The 16,400-nt window shown below is 33.1% G+C and overlaps 4 protein-coding genes and 2 non-coding genes across 6 annotated transcripts; 4 read left to right on the top strand and 2 right to left on the bottom strand.

The window, feature by feature from the left end:
• Positions 1-1,230: 1,230 nt before the first annotated feature.
• On the bottom strand, positions 1,231-1,830 carry LOC134856124 (phosphoribosylamine--glycine ligase-like; the record flags this gene model as incomplete). Its single annotated transcript, XM_063872491.1, has 1 exon — positions 1,231-1,830. A coding segment is annotated over exon 1 (600 nt), but the record flags the coding sequence as incomplete, so codon positions are not given.
• A 5,300-nt stretch (positions 1,831-7,130) lies between these two features.
• Positions 7,131-7,203, top strand: Trnaa-ugc (transfer RNA alanine (anticodon UGC)). The gene has a single exon. It is a non-coding gene; the product is annotated as a tRNA-Ala (tRNA).
• Positions 7,204-7,946: 743 nt separating this feature from the next.
• Positions 7,947-11,326, top strand: LOC134856123 (tRNA-2-methylthio-N(6)-dimethylallyladenosine synthase-like). The gene is made up of 2 exons (XM_063872489.1): positions 7,947-8,489; positions 11,291-11,326. Exons 1-2 carry the CDS (start codon positions 7,947-7,949, stop codon positions 11,324-11,326), a joined length of 579 nt encoding a protein of 192 aa, XP_063728559.1.
• Positions 11,327-12,035: 709 nt separating this feature from the next.
• On the bottom strand, positions 12,036-13,412 carry LOC134856122 (heptaprenyl diphosphate synthase component 2-like). The gene is made up of 2 exons (XM_063872488.1): positions 12,774-13,412; positions 12,036-12,041 (listed from the first exon to the last, which is right to left on the bottom strand). The coding sequence occupies exons 1-2, from the start codon at positions 13,410-13,412 to the stop codon at positions 12,036-12,038; spliced, it is 645 nt and encodes a 214-aa protein (XP_063728558.1).
• A 760-nt stretch (positions 13,413-14,172) lies between these two features.
• On the top strand, positions 14,173-14,245 carry Trnak-uuu (transfer RNA lysine (anticodon UUU)). Its single transcript has one exon. It is a non-coding gene; the product is annotated as a tRNA-Lys (tRNA).
• Positions 14,246-15,563: 1,318 nt separating this feature from the next.
• On the top strand, positions 15,564-16,038 carry LOC134856121 (heme A synthase-like; the record flags this gene model as incomplete). The annotated part of the gene is made up of 2 exons (XM_063872487.1): positions 15,564-15,675; positions 15,922-16,038. Coding segments are annotated over exons 1-2 (229 nt in total), but the record flags the coding sequence as incomplete, so codon positions are not given.
• Positions 16,039-16,400: the final 362 nt, after the last annotated feature.

Raw genomic sequence — 16,400 nt, 5'->3', positions numbered from 1 at the left:
CTTCTGATCAGCGTGTTCAGTTTATCTTGATGTTTCATATGAAAAATTTACAATCAAGCTTTTAAGGCTTGCTTTATTTTCTGAAGCTCCTTACCAAACTATAATGAATCCTCAATTAGTTATTGAATTTTATTCTAGAAGGGTGTGTGATTCTATATTTGCCCAGGTGGCGGAATGGTAGACGCAACGGACTTAAATCCGTGGGTTTTGTTAACCTTGGAGTTCGAGTCTCCCCCCCCGGGCACCAACATTTTTGTATATTCTTTTTTATACATACTTCATTTTATCCCAATTCTGTAAAATTATTTTCCACAAATTAGTATTTTGAGATTATGCTTAATGGCACTTTCTAGTGCTAATGTGGGTCTGCTTTAAAAAATAAAGCAAATATTAATGCTTCAAGAAATTAAATCAAAAATATCAAGAAAGTCTCTATTTGTCATTTTTCGATACATTAAATGTTAATTTCAACTCAAAGCTATATATGAGAGCATAATTTATATTATAGTGCTGTTCCTATAAATTTATCTTGTCTACTTGTTTTTTACACAGCTGCTATTTCATCCAATAAAAATCCCTCTGGCCAATCAATTTTATTTGCAACCAAAAAAGCTTTTTCTCTAGCTTCTGATAGAGATGATGCCGTTGCAACTATATTTAATACTCTTCCAGATACAGCTATTAGGTTGCCAGATGAATCAAAATCAGATCCAGCATGAAGTATATGAACGTCGGGATGCATGGAAAGATCTGGTATTTTTATTATAGACCCCTTTTTATACTGAATAGGGTATCCATTTGTGGCCATTACCAAGCATACAACATGATTGTTGTTGAATTCGACAGAGGAATCTGGCCCTAGTTTTTGTTCCACTGTGGCAACAATTAATTCCAAAAAATCACTTTTAATCCTCATTAAAAGGCTCTGCGTTTCTGGATCGCCGAATCTCACATTATATTCTAGTAGTTTTGACCATCTTCGGCGAACATTACTCCAGCAAACAATATTCCTTTGAATTGTATTGAGCATTGTACATTCCATTTATAGTTGGGTATATTATATTGCGCATTATGGCTTGTTTCTGCTTTTATATCTATATCTGGCACAGGAGTGAAAGATCCCATGCCACCTGTATTATAATTTTTACCATCATAACTGACTGATTTATAATCTCTTGCGGCTCCAAAATATTTCAAGTTTTTTCCATCTAATAGAACAAAAAACCCTACTTCCTTACCTTTTAAAAATTCTTCTATTATTACAACGTCACCCTTACCATCCAACTTCCCGCTAAAAACTACTTCAATAGCATCTTTTGCTTCATCTATGTTTTGACAAATAATTACTCCTTTACCAGATGCTAGCCCGTCAGCTTTTATTACTATAGGGAATACTTGGTTTCCTTCTAGGAATTGACATGCTAAATTTTTATCTGAAAATTGCCAATGTTTAGCAGTGGGAATGTCGTTAGCATCACAAAAATCTTTAGCGTAGCTCTTGAAAGACTCAAGCTTTGATGAATTCTTGTTTGGGCCAAATACTTCTATTCCTTCAGCAGTTAATGCGTCTGATATTCCTTGGGCCAGAAATTTCTCTTGAGATGGGATAACTATATCGATTTGGTTTTCTTTGCAAGCACATGCTAATCTGGGGAAATTAGAGCAATCTACATCTAAATAATTAGCATGTTTTAAGAATTCCTTATGTTTGTTTGTAGTATACAAACTATCTAGCATTGGAGATTCAGACAAAGAGCGTAGCAAAGCATTAGACCTTCCACCTCCACCCAGCACCAATACTTTATATTTGTCTTTTTTATATTTTGTCATACACCACGTAGATAGAAAAGATTACCTTATAACCATTTGTACACTAATTTTATGTTAAAAATCAACTGAGTTTATAACTGAATTTCTCAATCATTAGAATTTAAATTATAGATCCAGAAATACTAGACATAGAATGATTTTTGTATATACATGTTTGCATATGTCGTAATAAATTATATGTAGTTTTACAATCAATTTAGACAAATAAGGAAACTATATCTTGTGTTTTTTTTGTATAAAATCAAACATCGAGTCAAAAAACAAAAAAATTATTGTTTTTGTGTTTTTTTTTTACCACTTGTATGGCATATGATTTGATAATAAGATACTAATATATAAGTACATCAATTTGTCTTGGTATGTTAAATTTTGAAATACAGCGTCTATATTCCATAGAAGGAATAAGTGATTTGGACGACAAGTTTGAGAAATTTAGAAAGCATAGCGAAGATATTTTTGAAATAGCATTTGATTTGAGTGTGTTTGTTGCGGAACTATTTGAAATAGATTTGAGCGGGAAAGCGCGAAATATGAGGAATTAAAGACAATTTATTCATGCAAGCGTAATTTTGTTCAGCGTTATGCATTGAAGCAAAGCAGTCAAATCGCACTAGATATAAAGTACTTAGAATTCAGATTGTCGGAGATTATTGGGCGAAATTTCAAATCTGAGTATGCATATTCAATCAAAGTACTTGAATGGATAAAAGATCCTACGATGTACCAAGAGAATATAAATATCGCCGCGCAATACGCAAGATTGCGTCATGGTGAAGAGGGTTCTATATTATATTCTACTCCTAAAAAACTTGATTATTCCAATTTGATCGAAATGGAAAAAGATATGGATAGTTTTGTTTCCAAGAAAATACGCCCAAGAACAGGGTTCTGCTTGACTGATTCTGGCTTAAGTGATTCAAAAGCATTTGACAATGCAAGTTATTGTATATATTGCCATAAACGTAACAAAGACTCATGTAGGAAAGGTTTTAAGAAAAAAAACGGTGAATATCAAGTTTCTGAATTGGGTTTAGAAATGAAAGGTTGCCCATTGGGTCAAAAAATATCCGAAATGAATTTTTTAAAGTCTCAAGGCAATGATATAGGTGCATTAGCCATGATAATGCTAGACAATCCAATGTGTCTCGCCACTGGGTATAGAATATGCAATGATTGCTCAAAGTCGTGTATATTTCAAAAACAAGACCCGGTAAACATACCAGGAGTAGAGAGCAACATTGTTTCTACAGTTTTATCTATGCCTTATGGTTTCGAGATATATAGCTTGTTTACTCGATGGAATCCATTGAACAGAGAATCGCCAATTTTGATAAAAAAGGAATCTTCCAAGAAAGTTTTAGTAGTTGGTATGGGTCCGTCTGGTTTTACTTTATCTCATTATCTTCTCAATGAAGGCCATATGGTTGTTGGTATCGATGGTTTTAAAATAGAACCTATTGAACCAAGTATTTGTGGAGTCTCACCTGATGGTTCTAGGCATGAATTTGTCCCAATTAAATATCTGGATGATGAAACAATAGAAGATAGAACGATTTTCGGTTTTGGTGGTGTCATGGAATATGGAATTACACCAAGATGGAACAAACTGTATTTGAAATACATATATATATTATTGTTACGAAATCAAAGGTTTTCTTTGCATGGAGGTGTTAGATTTGGTTCTAATATAACCTATGAAGATTCAGTGAAAATGGGTTTTCATCTATATTGCTCTCTGCAGTGGGGCTGGTAGTCCTAAAATTTTAGACATTGAAAATTCTATGGCAAAAGGAGTAAGGATGGCCTCGGATTTTTTGATGTCTTTGCAAATGTGTGGTGCTTACAAACTATCCTCGGAAGTTAATTTGCAAATAATGCTTCCTGTTGTTGTGATTGGTGGAGGGTTGACTGCAATAGATAGTGCTACAGAAGCTCTGGCTTACTATCCGATTCAAGCCTTGAAATTTCTTCAGAAATATGATTCTATTGTTGAATCAGGAATCGATAATCCAATCGATTTGATTTTAGGTGATGAAAACAAAAAGAACGCTTTAAGGCTTATAGCTGATGGGAAAATTATTAGAAGCTTTAATGGTGACCGTGAATTGATATATAAGTATGTTAGAAGCCTTGGAGGTGTTAAAATTGTGTATAGAAAAAGAATACAAGACTCTCCTGCTTATAAATTAAACCATGATGAGCTTGAAAGCGCACTGTCCGAAGGAATAGAGTTCTGCGAGAACTACAAACCGATTAAAATCGTTACAAAAGATAGAGCTGTATTGGGTCTCGATGTTCTCAAAGGTGAAGATAATTTTTTTTTCCCCGCGAAAACAATTCTTGTGGCAATAGGGACACATTCTTCTGGGTTGATTGAAGAACTGACAAACAATGCATTTTAAAAAATACAATTTCGTAGTGAAATGAAGTTTGTGTGAAATTATTGCATATCAAAAAATTTTTTGTCCAAACAATTTGTCTTTGAATAGTGACAATAATTTTATTTGTAATAGATGTGTGAAATATACACATAGACCAATGTAGATTGCTTTAGAACTGTGCATGATGTATATTGCCAGTCCAAACACATTCTTCGGAAGCAAGCTTAACAAATAGGTCTGAAATTTGATTCAATGCGGCTTTTGAGTCAGGTAAATCTTTTCCTGGAAATGCTTTTCTATAGGTTTCGGTGTCTAATGGACCAGGTTCTACCATGTTTATTTTTAGATTGCTGTGCTCTGACTCGGCAGCGTAAATACGTACCAGAGTTTCTAAAGCAGATTTGCTGACAGCGTATGGGCCCCAAAAAGCTTGATTATGAAACCTAACTACAGTTGAGGTTACAAATACAGCCCTGCCAGCAGAAGAAAGCTTCAGAAGAGAATCAAAACATTTTATGAGTTTCCAGCTTGCGTTTAAATTTGTTGATATTATCTCAGACCAATTTTCACTTGAGTAATCAACCAGAGGGCTCAAAGAAGACATCAAAGATGCATTTGATGCTAGTATATCAAGCTTGGAAAAACGTGATTTAATAGAAGAAGATAGTAGGGCGATTTTATCATGCTCCATAAGATCTAGCTGAGCTATTGTTGCAGACCCTCCAGCTTTACTTATAGCATCATCAACTCTCTCGAGCTCAGAGATATTGCGTCCGACTAATATGACGTGTGCCCCCTCATTGGCAAATCTTAAAGAAACCGATTCGCCTATAGTTCCAGAGGCGCCAGTGACAAGAGCTACTTTTCCTTGTAGATGGCTCATACAGATTATTTGATATACAAAGTAATTTTTTTATTCTACACACAAACCTTTATTATTACAAGAAATTTTGGATTAATTATTGAAATTAACAATTAAGAATAGAAGCGACCAAAAGCAAATAACACTAATGCAATATTTATGTATTGGCATTTTAATCAAACTTATGACCAAACTTGTTGCGTATCAAGCTGGCTAAAAAATTAAAGCATAATAGTGTTATCAATAATATAAGAATAGTTGCCGAAGTGAGTTCTTGATAGCCAGGCTCAGATGTTGCGGACCATATGTATATTTGGGTTGGGAAAACTGTTGTTGGCTCCATAAAGCCACTTGGTAGATCTACTATAAAAGCCAACATTCCGATCATAAGCAATGGTGCTGATTCTCCTAACACCCTTGACAATCCTAAAATTATCCCAGTTAATATTCCCGGCAATGCAAGTGGAAGGGTGTGATGCAATGTTGCTTGGGTCTTTAATGCTCCAAGAGCTAGAGCAGCTTGTTTTATACTAGAGGGGATATTAGATACAGATTGTCTCGTTGATATTATAACTGTGGGTAGCATCATCAATGAAAGAGTCAAACCTCCGGCTAGCGCTGAAGATCTTGGCATACCAAGATAGTTGATGTAAAGTGCCAAGCCCAATATTCCAAATATTATTGCAGGTGTGGAAGATAAAGTATTGATGCCTGTTTGTATGAATCGATTTAATGTGTTTTGAGGCATAAACTCTTCTAAGTATATACCAGATAAAACTCCTATAGGAATTGCCACTGTTAGGCAAACAATGATTGTTAGAGCTGACCCAAGTATAGCTCCCAAAACGCCTGCATTTTTGGGGTTTCTAGAGTCTGACTTCAGAAAAAACACAGGATTGAAAGATTTTTTTATTCTTTTTTGTTCTTGAAGTTCTGTTATTATGGTTGTTATTTTTTCTTGTTGATTAGGCTGTTTATTTCTAAATACGCTGTCTACCAAAGTTGATGCTTTGAACCAAACTCTCCCATTACCTTCTGCAAGCAATTGTCTTGAAGAGTCTATATCTAATATATAAGTATAATTATCCAAAGAAATACTTGGTAATAATTTATGTAAAGATTGCTGTAATGCATCTGAAGCTTGTTGTCTGTTTTCAATTACAAGTTGATCTTCTATATCAATCAATATTTTAGTATGAAACATTGCTCCAAATCCATTGTACATAGAATTAAAAAATATAAAAGCCAAGAAAACGAACGGTATTAAAGAAGCAGATCCGCAGAGAATCTTAAACACATATTCCTTCCTTTTTCTTTTTTTTAAGGAGTTTGCATTAATGAAAAGATAGTGTTCTTCCACGCAAGTTTATGAATTAAGAAATGTACTATGATTACAGCACGTGACAATACAAATGTCAAAGCTTTATATTAATATCAATGTTGATTGTGAGTGCTTACTTGAAAAACTCTCTTTGTTTGCTTCTTTGCCAATCTCGTTGTTTTATTGTTTCTCTTTTGTCGTATTTCTTTTTTCCTTTTCCAAGTCCTAGCTTTATCTTTGCAATGTTATTAGAATTAAAAAAAACAGATAAAATTATCAATGATAATCCTTTTATTTTTAAAGTTCCTATGATTTTTGAAATTTGTCTTTTGTGTAATAATAATTTTCTAATTCTTTTTGGGTCGTGATTGTTCATATTGGCAGCTTTGTATTGAGGTATATGCATGTCACTGACCCAGAATTCCCCGTTTTGCTCAAAGGCGTATGAAGATGTTATGTTGGCCTTATTGAATCTCAGGGATTTCACTTCAGTGCCTTTCAACACAATGCCTGCTTCTATTTCTTCTATAATCTGATAGTCGTAGTGGGCTTTTCTATTATTTGATATTGTCTGCAATGTATGTTTTTTGATTAAATATATTGATTGATGATTATTCTATATTTCCTGTTTCTTTTATTCAACCTTGTTGGATTGTTTAATAATGTTTTTCTTGTATTAGAAGTGATTGTTGTCTTGTTGTAAAACTATGGGTATGGTATAATGAAAAAAATATTTGGGGGCATAGCTCAGTTGGTAGAGCGTCTGCTTTGCACGCAGAAGGTCAGCGGTTCGATTCCGCTTGCCTCCACGTTTTTGTACTTTCATTCAGTGCTGATTTGCTGCAGGTTTAAATTATTTTTTTTGTCAAAGAAATAAAAAATCCTATAATTTGTTTTTTCCTATTGAAAATATATTTAAAATATATATTTAATGTATAAAATTTGCTATGTAATCAAATTTCCTAGCTTGGCAAAAAATGGCAAGTCAAAAATAGATTAATTTTCATCTTTGTATTTCTGGCTTTTGTTAAGTCTATAATTGCTACATTGTTAGGCTTGTGGTATTAATTATATATATAGATATAATAGATTCAATATGGGCAAGCTTTACATAAAAACTTATGGATGTCAGATGAATTTTTATGATTCGGCTTTAATATCCAATAAGATCCAAGCGTTAGGTTTCACTCTGACTGATAATTGCAAAAATGCTGACATAATCGTCTTAAACACATGTCATATTAGGGAAAAAGCTGCTGATAAAATGTATTCTGAATTGGGCAGAATTCGCAATGCTGTGAATTCTGATGAAGTTACAATCGTAGTTGCAGGTTGTGTTGCTCAAGCCGAAGGACAGCAAATTTTTCAAAGAGCTCCCTATGTGAATGTTGTTGTTGGTCCTCAATCCCTTCAGTCTGTGGACAAATTAATACAGGATGTTATCAGCAAAAAGAATGCAACCAATAAATCTTCTCGGACTATTAATCTTGAATTTGATGTTGACGCTAAATTTGCCTCATTGGCTGAAGAGTTAAATACGAATACTAGCGATATGTCTGCTCTTTTATCTGTGCAAGAGGGTTGTAATAAATTTTGCACCTTTTGTGTTGTTCCTTATACAAGAGGTGGGGAATTCTCAAGACCAGTAATTGATGTTTATAATGATGCTAAGTCTATGGCTAAAAAAGGAATACGTGAAATTGTTCTATTGGGTCAAAATGTGAACGGTTATCATGGAGATAATGCAGGGGTTGAATGCTCTTTGGGAGCTCTAATGATGCGTCTAAATGATATTGATGGTATCGAAAGGATACGTTATACAACTTCTCACCCTATTGACATGCATGATGATTTATATAAAGCTCATGCTTCAAGTCGCAAGGTAATGCCTTTTTTGAATCTTCCTGTACAGTCTGGATCAGATAGAATATTAAAGAGTATGAATAGAAAATATTCTGCTCAAGAATATATAGATATAATAAATAAATTGAGGCAAGAGACAGCTGGTGATATAGCTATTTCATCTGATTTTATAGTTGGTTTTCCTGGAGAGACAGAGAAAGACTTTGAATGTACTATGGATTTAGTAGAAACCGTTGGTTTTGCTAGTTCTTATAGTTTTAAGTATAGCCCAAGACCAGGCACTCCAGGTGCTGATTACCCTGATCAAGTTCTCGAAGAAGTTAAATCTTACCGCCTTTCTATGCTACAAGAACTTCTTAATAAACAGAAACTTCAGTACAATCAGTCTTTTGTAGGAAAGAAAGTTGAGGTTATGTTTGATTTTATGTCTCAGGATGGAAAGGTATATGGACGTACTCCTCATATGCAGCTTGTTTATTCTTGTGATAAAAGCTTATATAAAACCATATCAGAGGTTGAAATAGGTCATGCAAACAAAAACTCTCTTGTGGTTGTGTGATTGTTTTATGATTCTATCCATCTCTTATTTGAAAACTTCATTTTATCGATTGTCAAGTTTTTCAATATAATTTTTATATGTACCTCAAGATTTAACCTTATATTGAGTTTCGTTATAAAACCTGCGTCAGTATGCTTATTTGTGCATTTTAGTACAAGTTTTTGTATTAGTTGATATAGCTCTTGGGAGAATTTTGTTGTTTGTTAGATTCTTTTTAATCACAAAAAGTTTTTTTTATGGTTGTGGCTAATAGATATGTATGGTGCAATGATGTCTTGCAACAATTGGAATAACAAAGCTTAGAGGCAAAGTATGTGTTTATGTGTATTAATTTTTATACAATTACCTTGAGACTTGATTTAATAGATCACTATAAAGTTTAGGTTATCACAATTGCTTAGCATCCTCCCTTAGGTATATTCTTAAGCAAGCTTTTTACTTGTTTTTCTAGATCCGTGTCTTTTTTTATATTGTCTCTTATTTTATTGATTGAATGTATAACTGTGGCATGACCTTTGCCATTAAATTCTTTTCCTATATCGGGCAAGCTTTTATTTGTTAATTCTTTACATATATACATGGCTACTTGCCTTGATAATACTATATTCTTAAGCCTTCTGTTGGACAACATTTCAGAGGTTTTGATTTGAAAATGGTTTGCAACAGCTTTTTGTATATCAGGTATAGTTGCGGTTTGTAGATTTGATCGTATCAAGTCAGATAGTATTTCTTTAGTGGATTCGAAGGTGATTTCTCTATTTACTAGCGAAGAATGTGCGATAACTTTATTCAATGCGCCTTCTAGCTCTCGTATATTTGAAGTGATTTTTTCTGCCAATAGCCTTATTACATTGCTTGGCACTTTTACAGATAGATTTTGCACTTTAGATTCCAGAATTCCCATTCTCAGTTCGAAAGTTGCTTCATGTATGTCTGCTACAAGCCCCCATCCTAACCTTGACTTTATTCTTTCTTCTACTCCATTTAGATCGCTAGGAGACCTATCTGCAGATATTACAAGCTGTTTTTTTTGGTCCATAAGTGAGTTGAAAGTGTGAAAGAATTCTTCTTGAGTGCTGTCTTTGCCGCTTATGAACTGTACATCATCGATCATCAGTATGTCGACAGATCTAAACTTTTCTTTAAACATCATTATGCTTTTGTTTCTAAGTGCGTTTATATATAGATACATGAACTTCTCTGCGGATAAGTACACAACTTTTCTTTCTCGTTGTTTCCTTGCGTTCCATGCTATTGCATGCATCAAATGCGTTTTACCTAGCCCAACCCCACCGTAAAGAAACAAAGGGTTGCTTTCCGTTAAGACAGTGTCAGTTTCTGATATCTTTTTAGCTGCTGCGAAAGCCAGTTCATTTGATTTTCCTACCACAAATCTATCAAAGGTGTATAGTGGGTCTATCGGAGAGCTTAATTCATCTTTATGTTCATTGGTTTTTTTGATCAAAGTGTCAGTTTGTTTGATTTTATTTTTTGAGTTTACATGTATTTCGACTGTGCACAGAGAAGCGTCATGTTTTCTCCATATCTCCAAGATACTATCTAAATAATATGTATCTACCCATTCCTTAATGAATTCAGTGGGTACGCTTAGAGTTGCATGTCCAACTTCGAGTCTAAGGAGGATTATAGGCTTTATCCAGCTATTATAAGTTTTATCTCCATATTTATTTTTGAGTTTTTCCTTCACTGTGGTCCAAGGAGATGAGGAGCAATCAGAAGACATTGATTGTCTTTTTATTTTAGATAGAAAATTTGCAGCTATCTTGTCGGTAAGTAAATTGGTTGTAGGCATTCTAATAATTATATCAGTTGAGAAAAAACAATCAAATGCTGTTATGGCATTGTTAAAGAAAAATTAGTATTAATGTGCATAAGTGTTTGTTGATTGCGTTATGTGTTTTTTATTTCCTTATTGTCAATAACTTTGATTATATTTATTTGGGGTTTTTTGCGAAATCCAAAAGTAGTATTTCATGTTCAGTATTGTTGAGAATTAAGTTTGTGTGTTTTGTTTTATTGGATCTAATTAATATGTTTTATGTCTGTTGATAGTTTGGGTGTATTCCAATTGATTTCAGCATTTGAGATGATTCAAAAATTGGTACACCAATCATAGAGGAAAAAGATCCACTGACCCAAGACACAAAACAAGAAGCTTTTCCTTGTATGGAATAAGCTCCTACTTCACCATACCATTCTTTTGAAGATATGTAAGCAGAAATTTCACTTTCATGAAGTCTTTTGAATTTCACAATAGTCTTTGTTGTTTTAATTATTGGCTCTGCACCATTGGTTAAAAGACAAGCGGATGCATATATAGTATGTCTTCTGCCCGATATCATTTTTAAGCACTTCGTAGCATCTTCGATTGATTTGGGTATATGAAGAATTTTTTTACCGCAGCTTGCGACTTTCCCGCAGGAAAGAACAATGGCATTTGGGTTTTGTTTTAGAGCAATACTTGCCTTCTGGCACGCAAGTCTTCTTGAAAAAATTGTTGGACTGTCTTGTGATAGATCTTGATTATCTACGGTAGGGGTTAGTAAGAAATTAGGCTCGAAGCCAGCTTGTTTTAGTATGTAAAAACCAGTCGATGAATCTGATGCAAAAATTAGCATTTAGAAAAACTAGGACGGTGGCTTAAAATCTGAGTTATGAGTTTTGTGTCTTTTTATGACTCTTCCTTTTTTGGTGTCATGTCTGGAAAGCTGAACTGTCACCCTATCGCCGACAAGGACCCTAACTCTAGCTTTTCTCATCCTACCTGATGTATGAGCTATAAGCAAGCTCCCATTGTCAAGCTGTACACGAAAGGTGGCATTAGGCAGCAATGCAATAACCTGTCCATCCTTTTCAATTAAATCTTCTGACACTTGTTGAAATGCAATAAAGTAATGAATACATATAAATATGAAAAAAAGTTTATTATGTTATATATACATAGTAACATCATATTTTACAACATGCTACACCTAAAAACATTTTTTATTGCTTTTATTCAAGGTTTTACAGAATTTTTGCCAATATCATCAACAGCACATATGATTTTATTTGCAAATCTTTTTGAAATACAACTGACTGATCAATTAGATTGCATAATGATTGGTTCTGCATTTGCTATAATTATATATTATAGAAAAATATTGTTTACCAAACACGAAGAATTATTCAATCTATATTGTAAAATTGCTATAGCATTTATTCCTGTAGCAACAACAGGTTTTATATTAAAGTCTTTCTTAAAGTTTAATTTTGATGCTTTTCTAACTCCATGGTCTCTGATTTTAATTGGTGTGATTTTGATGTTTGTACCGTATAGATATAAATTTAATAAAAAAGATACAATTAATTCTATAACCTACCTTCATGCGTTATATATAGGTCTTTTTCAGGTCTTTTCAATAATTCCAGGAGTTTCAAGGTCAGGTATAACAATATTGTCTGCAATGATGATGGGATATAGCTTGCAAAGTTCGATAAAATTTTCTTTTTTAATTGCTATTCCTAGCTTGGCGAGTGTTTCTGTATATTCAATATATAATTTCGGATGGGACAATTATTATTTAGGCCTTTGTATTTTCACATTTATAATTTCTATGATGACAATAATAAAAATATTGCCATTGTTCTCTATAAAACTAATACAAATTTGTGGTTTATATAGAATAATATTAGGGTTTTTGATTTTGTTGTTTTGTTTTGATATGTTTTGATATCAATTCAAAATTCTAAATTAGATATTATTATCTTTTTTGTGTTGGATTCTGGGAAAGTTTCAAGAGTGTGTAAAGATTTTTTTAGATATGCTTTCGCATCTCCAAGAGCGTGATCAATTGCATTGTATTTGTTCAAATGTTTTATTATTTGATCAATACCATGATTGTTTGGAGATTGAATGGCAGTAATAAGAAACTCTTTCTCATTAGGGCTTGAGACCTGATAGGCTAATATCAATGGTAGAGTTATTCTAGAATTCATAAAATCTGCTCCAGAAGGTTTACCTGTCTCAGTTCCTACATAATCCATTATGTCGTCAATTATTTGAAATGCTATACCAAAGTTTAATCCAAACTCGTATGCTGCACATCTCTGTTCGTAATTTGCTCCACCTGCTACAGCTCCAATTTCGCAAGATGCTGCAAATAATACTGCTGTTTTTGAGCGTATCACGTCATAATAAGTGTGTGAGTTGAAGTCTAATTTCGAAACCAGCTGTTTTATTTCTCCGCGTGAGATTGCAACAGAAGTTTCTGACACTATTTTAAGTATTTCGGAATTATTGGAAGATACAAGCCATTTAAATGCGGTGCTAAGCAAGAAATCTCCAACTAGTACGCTTGCTTTGCTTCCCCATAATTTTTGTGCTGTAGATTTTCCTCTTCTTGAATCGCTATTGTCAATCACATCGTCATGTAAGAGTGTTGCTGTATGTATGTATTCAATAGAAGCTGCAATTATATTCAAGTCTTCTGGAATAGAATTTGAGCACAATTTATTGAAAGCTAGTACAAACAATGGCCGTATTCTTTTTCCTCCAGATTGCATTAAATTTGAAACTACATTTTTAATAAGCATTTCTACAGACGATGGTTGTAGAATATTATCAATTTGAGCTAGATCTCTTTGCAAGTGTGAAGTTAATGCTTGAACACAGCTTAAGATTGGATTTTGCAACGTCATTGGAAAAGAAACTAAATATTATTATGACGTATAATATACATACTTAACTATTACTATCAAGTTTTTGAATGGATTTATTGTTTTATATGAGCAATAGTATTAAATCTATACCTAGATGGGTGTTTAATTCGTAAACATTCCCAGAATTGTGAGATTTTTATTGCTTTTTCTCTGTTTTGATTAATACATCTTCTTTTGCTTGATACTTTTCCAATAAAATTTCGTTGCTTCCTCCAATCATTATCAAGTAATTGTAATTGTTGTGACTTATTAATATCAATCTTCTCTTTCCGTCTATCATTATAGAGTCTCTAATTGACATCGTACTTGAACCGACAACTCCCTTTTTGATAAATTTTCTAAAACAATATGCAACAAGAAAAATCAATCCAATGACAAATATTAATGAAAACAATGAACTAATTAACACGGCACCTTCTTTGAATCATTATGTGCTTTCGCACTTATTAAGTCAATTGTTATTCTTAATTATATCATCTGCGTGGTAAGTTCTATATTGCCATGTATTTTGTTGAGGTGGTTTTGACAAGACTTTGTATGTTAGCTAATATTTAGAATCTAATTAATATGTTTCTGATATAGTGATTGGGGTTGATTATAATTATATGTTTTGGTATAGTGGAGAGATTATTATGTGCCTGTAGCTCAGTCGGTAGAGCATCTGCCTTTTAAGCCGAGTGTCATGGGTTCGAATCCCATCGGGCACACCATTTGTACCATACAAAGCATATCCTTGTAAATAACTTATAAATATTTCTATATTGTTTGCAAACTCAGTAAGAAATTTTTTTATTTGTTTATGCGAACAATATTTATGTGCCCCATCTTTCTGTCCCTCTTAGTTTCTTTTTTGCCATATATAAATACTGAATTGTTTATACCATCATGATTTTTCATTACATCATTCACTTGAGAACCTAGTATATTTTCTGTAGCACATTGGGAATAAATTATTACAGGCTTTGGCTGCAATCCAATCGCTATCCTAACAAGCTGATCAAATTGACTAAGGTTGCATGCATTAATGCTCCAGTGGCATGAATTATGGGGTCTTGGAGCTATTTCATTTATAAGTATTTCATTATTTTGCGTTATAAAAAATTCAGTACACATTATTCCTATAAGTCCAATTTTATCTGCGATTCTACCGCAAAATTCTTTTGCAGCATCTTGATGTTGTTGGGAGACAGACGATGGAGCTGAAGATCTCACGAGAATTCCATTTTGATGTAGATTATCTGATATAGGAAAGAATTCAATATTATCATTTTTATCTTTGGATATTACAACAGATATTTCTTTGGAAAAATCTATGAATTTTTCAGCTATGCAAGGGTATTGAATAGAATGTATGTCTTCTGAAGTTTTTACAATTTTCTGTCCCTTGCCATCATATCCCAAGGATATATTCTTTGTTATTAAAGGTAATCCAACTTCTTCTATAAATGAAGATAATTCTGAAATTTGTGTAACCTTCTTCCAAGGTGTTGTTGGGAGACTGATGGAATTGAACAATTTTTTTTCATTCACTCTATTACTGGCAACTTCAAAGCAAAATTTTCCAGGAATTAATTCAACATTTCTGCTCAAGAAATTCAAACATTCCGAAGGTATATTTTCAAATTCACAAGTTACAACTGTGGATGAGTCTGCAAATTTCTTAAGAGAGTTGTAATCTGTATAAGGTGCAATAATTGAATAAGGAGTTACATGTACAGCTGGAGAATCATGTGTGTCAGAGTAAACTATAGACTTGACTCCAAGATTATGTGCAGATAAGGCAATCATTTTACCTAATTGTCCTCCTCCTAGTATACCTAACATGAAATCGGAAAACATTATTACTACACGCAAACAATCAACACTGAAATCATATATAATTTCTTTAAAAACACAATAATATATGTTGCACTTTGTTTTAATTTTTTGAAATCTGTTTTTTGCTATGATTGTTTATAATCATATCGAGCTTGTATTACGTTTTAAATTTGTATTTAACAGTGATTCATTTGTATAATAATCTGTATGTCTAATGTTAGAAATTGGCTGATTCTATCTTCCTTCATGGTTGTTTTGATGGTTTTTTGGGGTGGTCTTACTAGATTGACGCATTCGGGTTTGTCTATAACTGATTGGCGTCCTATTTCTGGAATCCTTCCGCCATTATCTGAAAAAGACTGGGAACATGAGAAGGAAAAATATCATTTAACTCCTGAATACAACTATATCAATTACGGAATTGAGCTTTCGGAGTTTAAATTTATTTACTTGGTGGAATATTTTCACAGATTCTTAGCCAGAATGACTTTTATTGTTGTGGCTTTGCCTTTGATTTTTTTTAGAAATCATTTGGTTAAGATAGAGTTTATTTTAATGATTTTAGTTGTATTAATGATATGCATGCAAGGGTTTTTTGGTTGGTATATGGTTAAAAGCGGTCTTTCTGATGTTCCTTATGTTAGCCACTATAAACTAGCATTGCATCTAATGACAGCTCTTTGTATATTATCTTTATTGCTTGAAGTTTTGTCTAGATTTTTGGTAAGAGTTAAAAATTACAGTGTTGAGCATAAAGGGTGTTTGAGTTTAAGTCTTTTGTGTTTGTTGACCATTCAAATATTTTACGGCACTCTTACTGCGGGTTTAGGGGCTGGTCTTATCTATAACAATTTTCCAATGATGGGTGCTAATTTTTTTCCTGAATTTGCCAACCCTTTGTCTGATCCCGCAACAGTTCAGTTTGTTCATCGAGTTTTTGGGTTTATGACATTGATTTTATCTATAATTGAGATTTCTTATAAAAGATCAGCTTATAGCTTTATCTTGATTTTACTTGTTGTTATACAATTCATTGTTGGGGTG

The sequence above is a fragment of the Symsagittifera roscoffensis genome, unplaced genomic scaffold (assembly GCF_963678635.1).
Source record: "Symsagittifera roscoffensis unplaced genomic scaffold, txSymRosc1.1 SCAFFOLD_839, whole genome shotgun sequence".
NCBI classification, from domain to species: Eukaryota; Metazoa; Xenacoelomorpha; order Acoela; family Convolutidae; genus Symsagittifera; species Symsagittifera roscoffensis.
This window is presented reverse-complemented; position numbering and strand designations above follow the sequence as displayed.

Coding starts and splice junctions, on each gene's coding strand:
- LOC134856123 (XM_063872489.1), top strand. CDS start 7,947: ATGTCTGCTCTTTTATCTGTGCAAGAGGGTTGTAATAAATTTTGCACC. Junction 8,490..11,290: donor CTATGGATTTAGTAGAAACC/GTTGGTTTTGCT, acceptor GTTTTGTTTTAG/AGCAATACTTGCCTTCTGGC.
- LOC134856122 (XM_063872488.1), bottom strand. CDS start 13,412: ATGCTTATTAAAAATGTAGTTTCAAATTTAATGCAATCTGGAGGAAAA.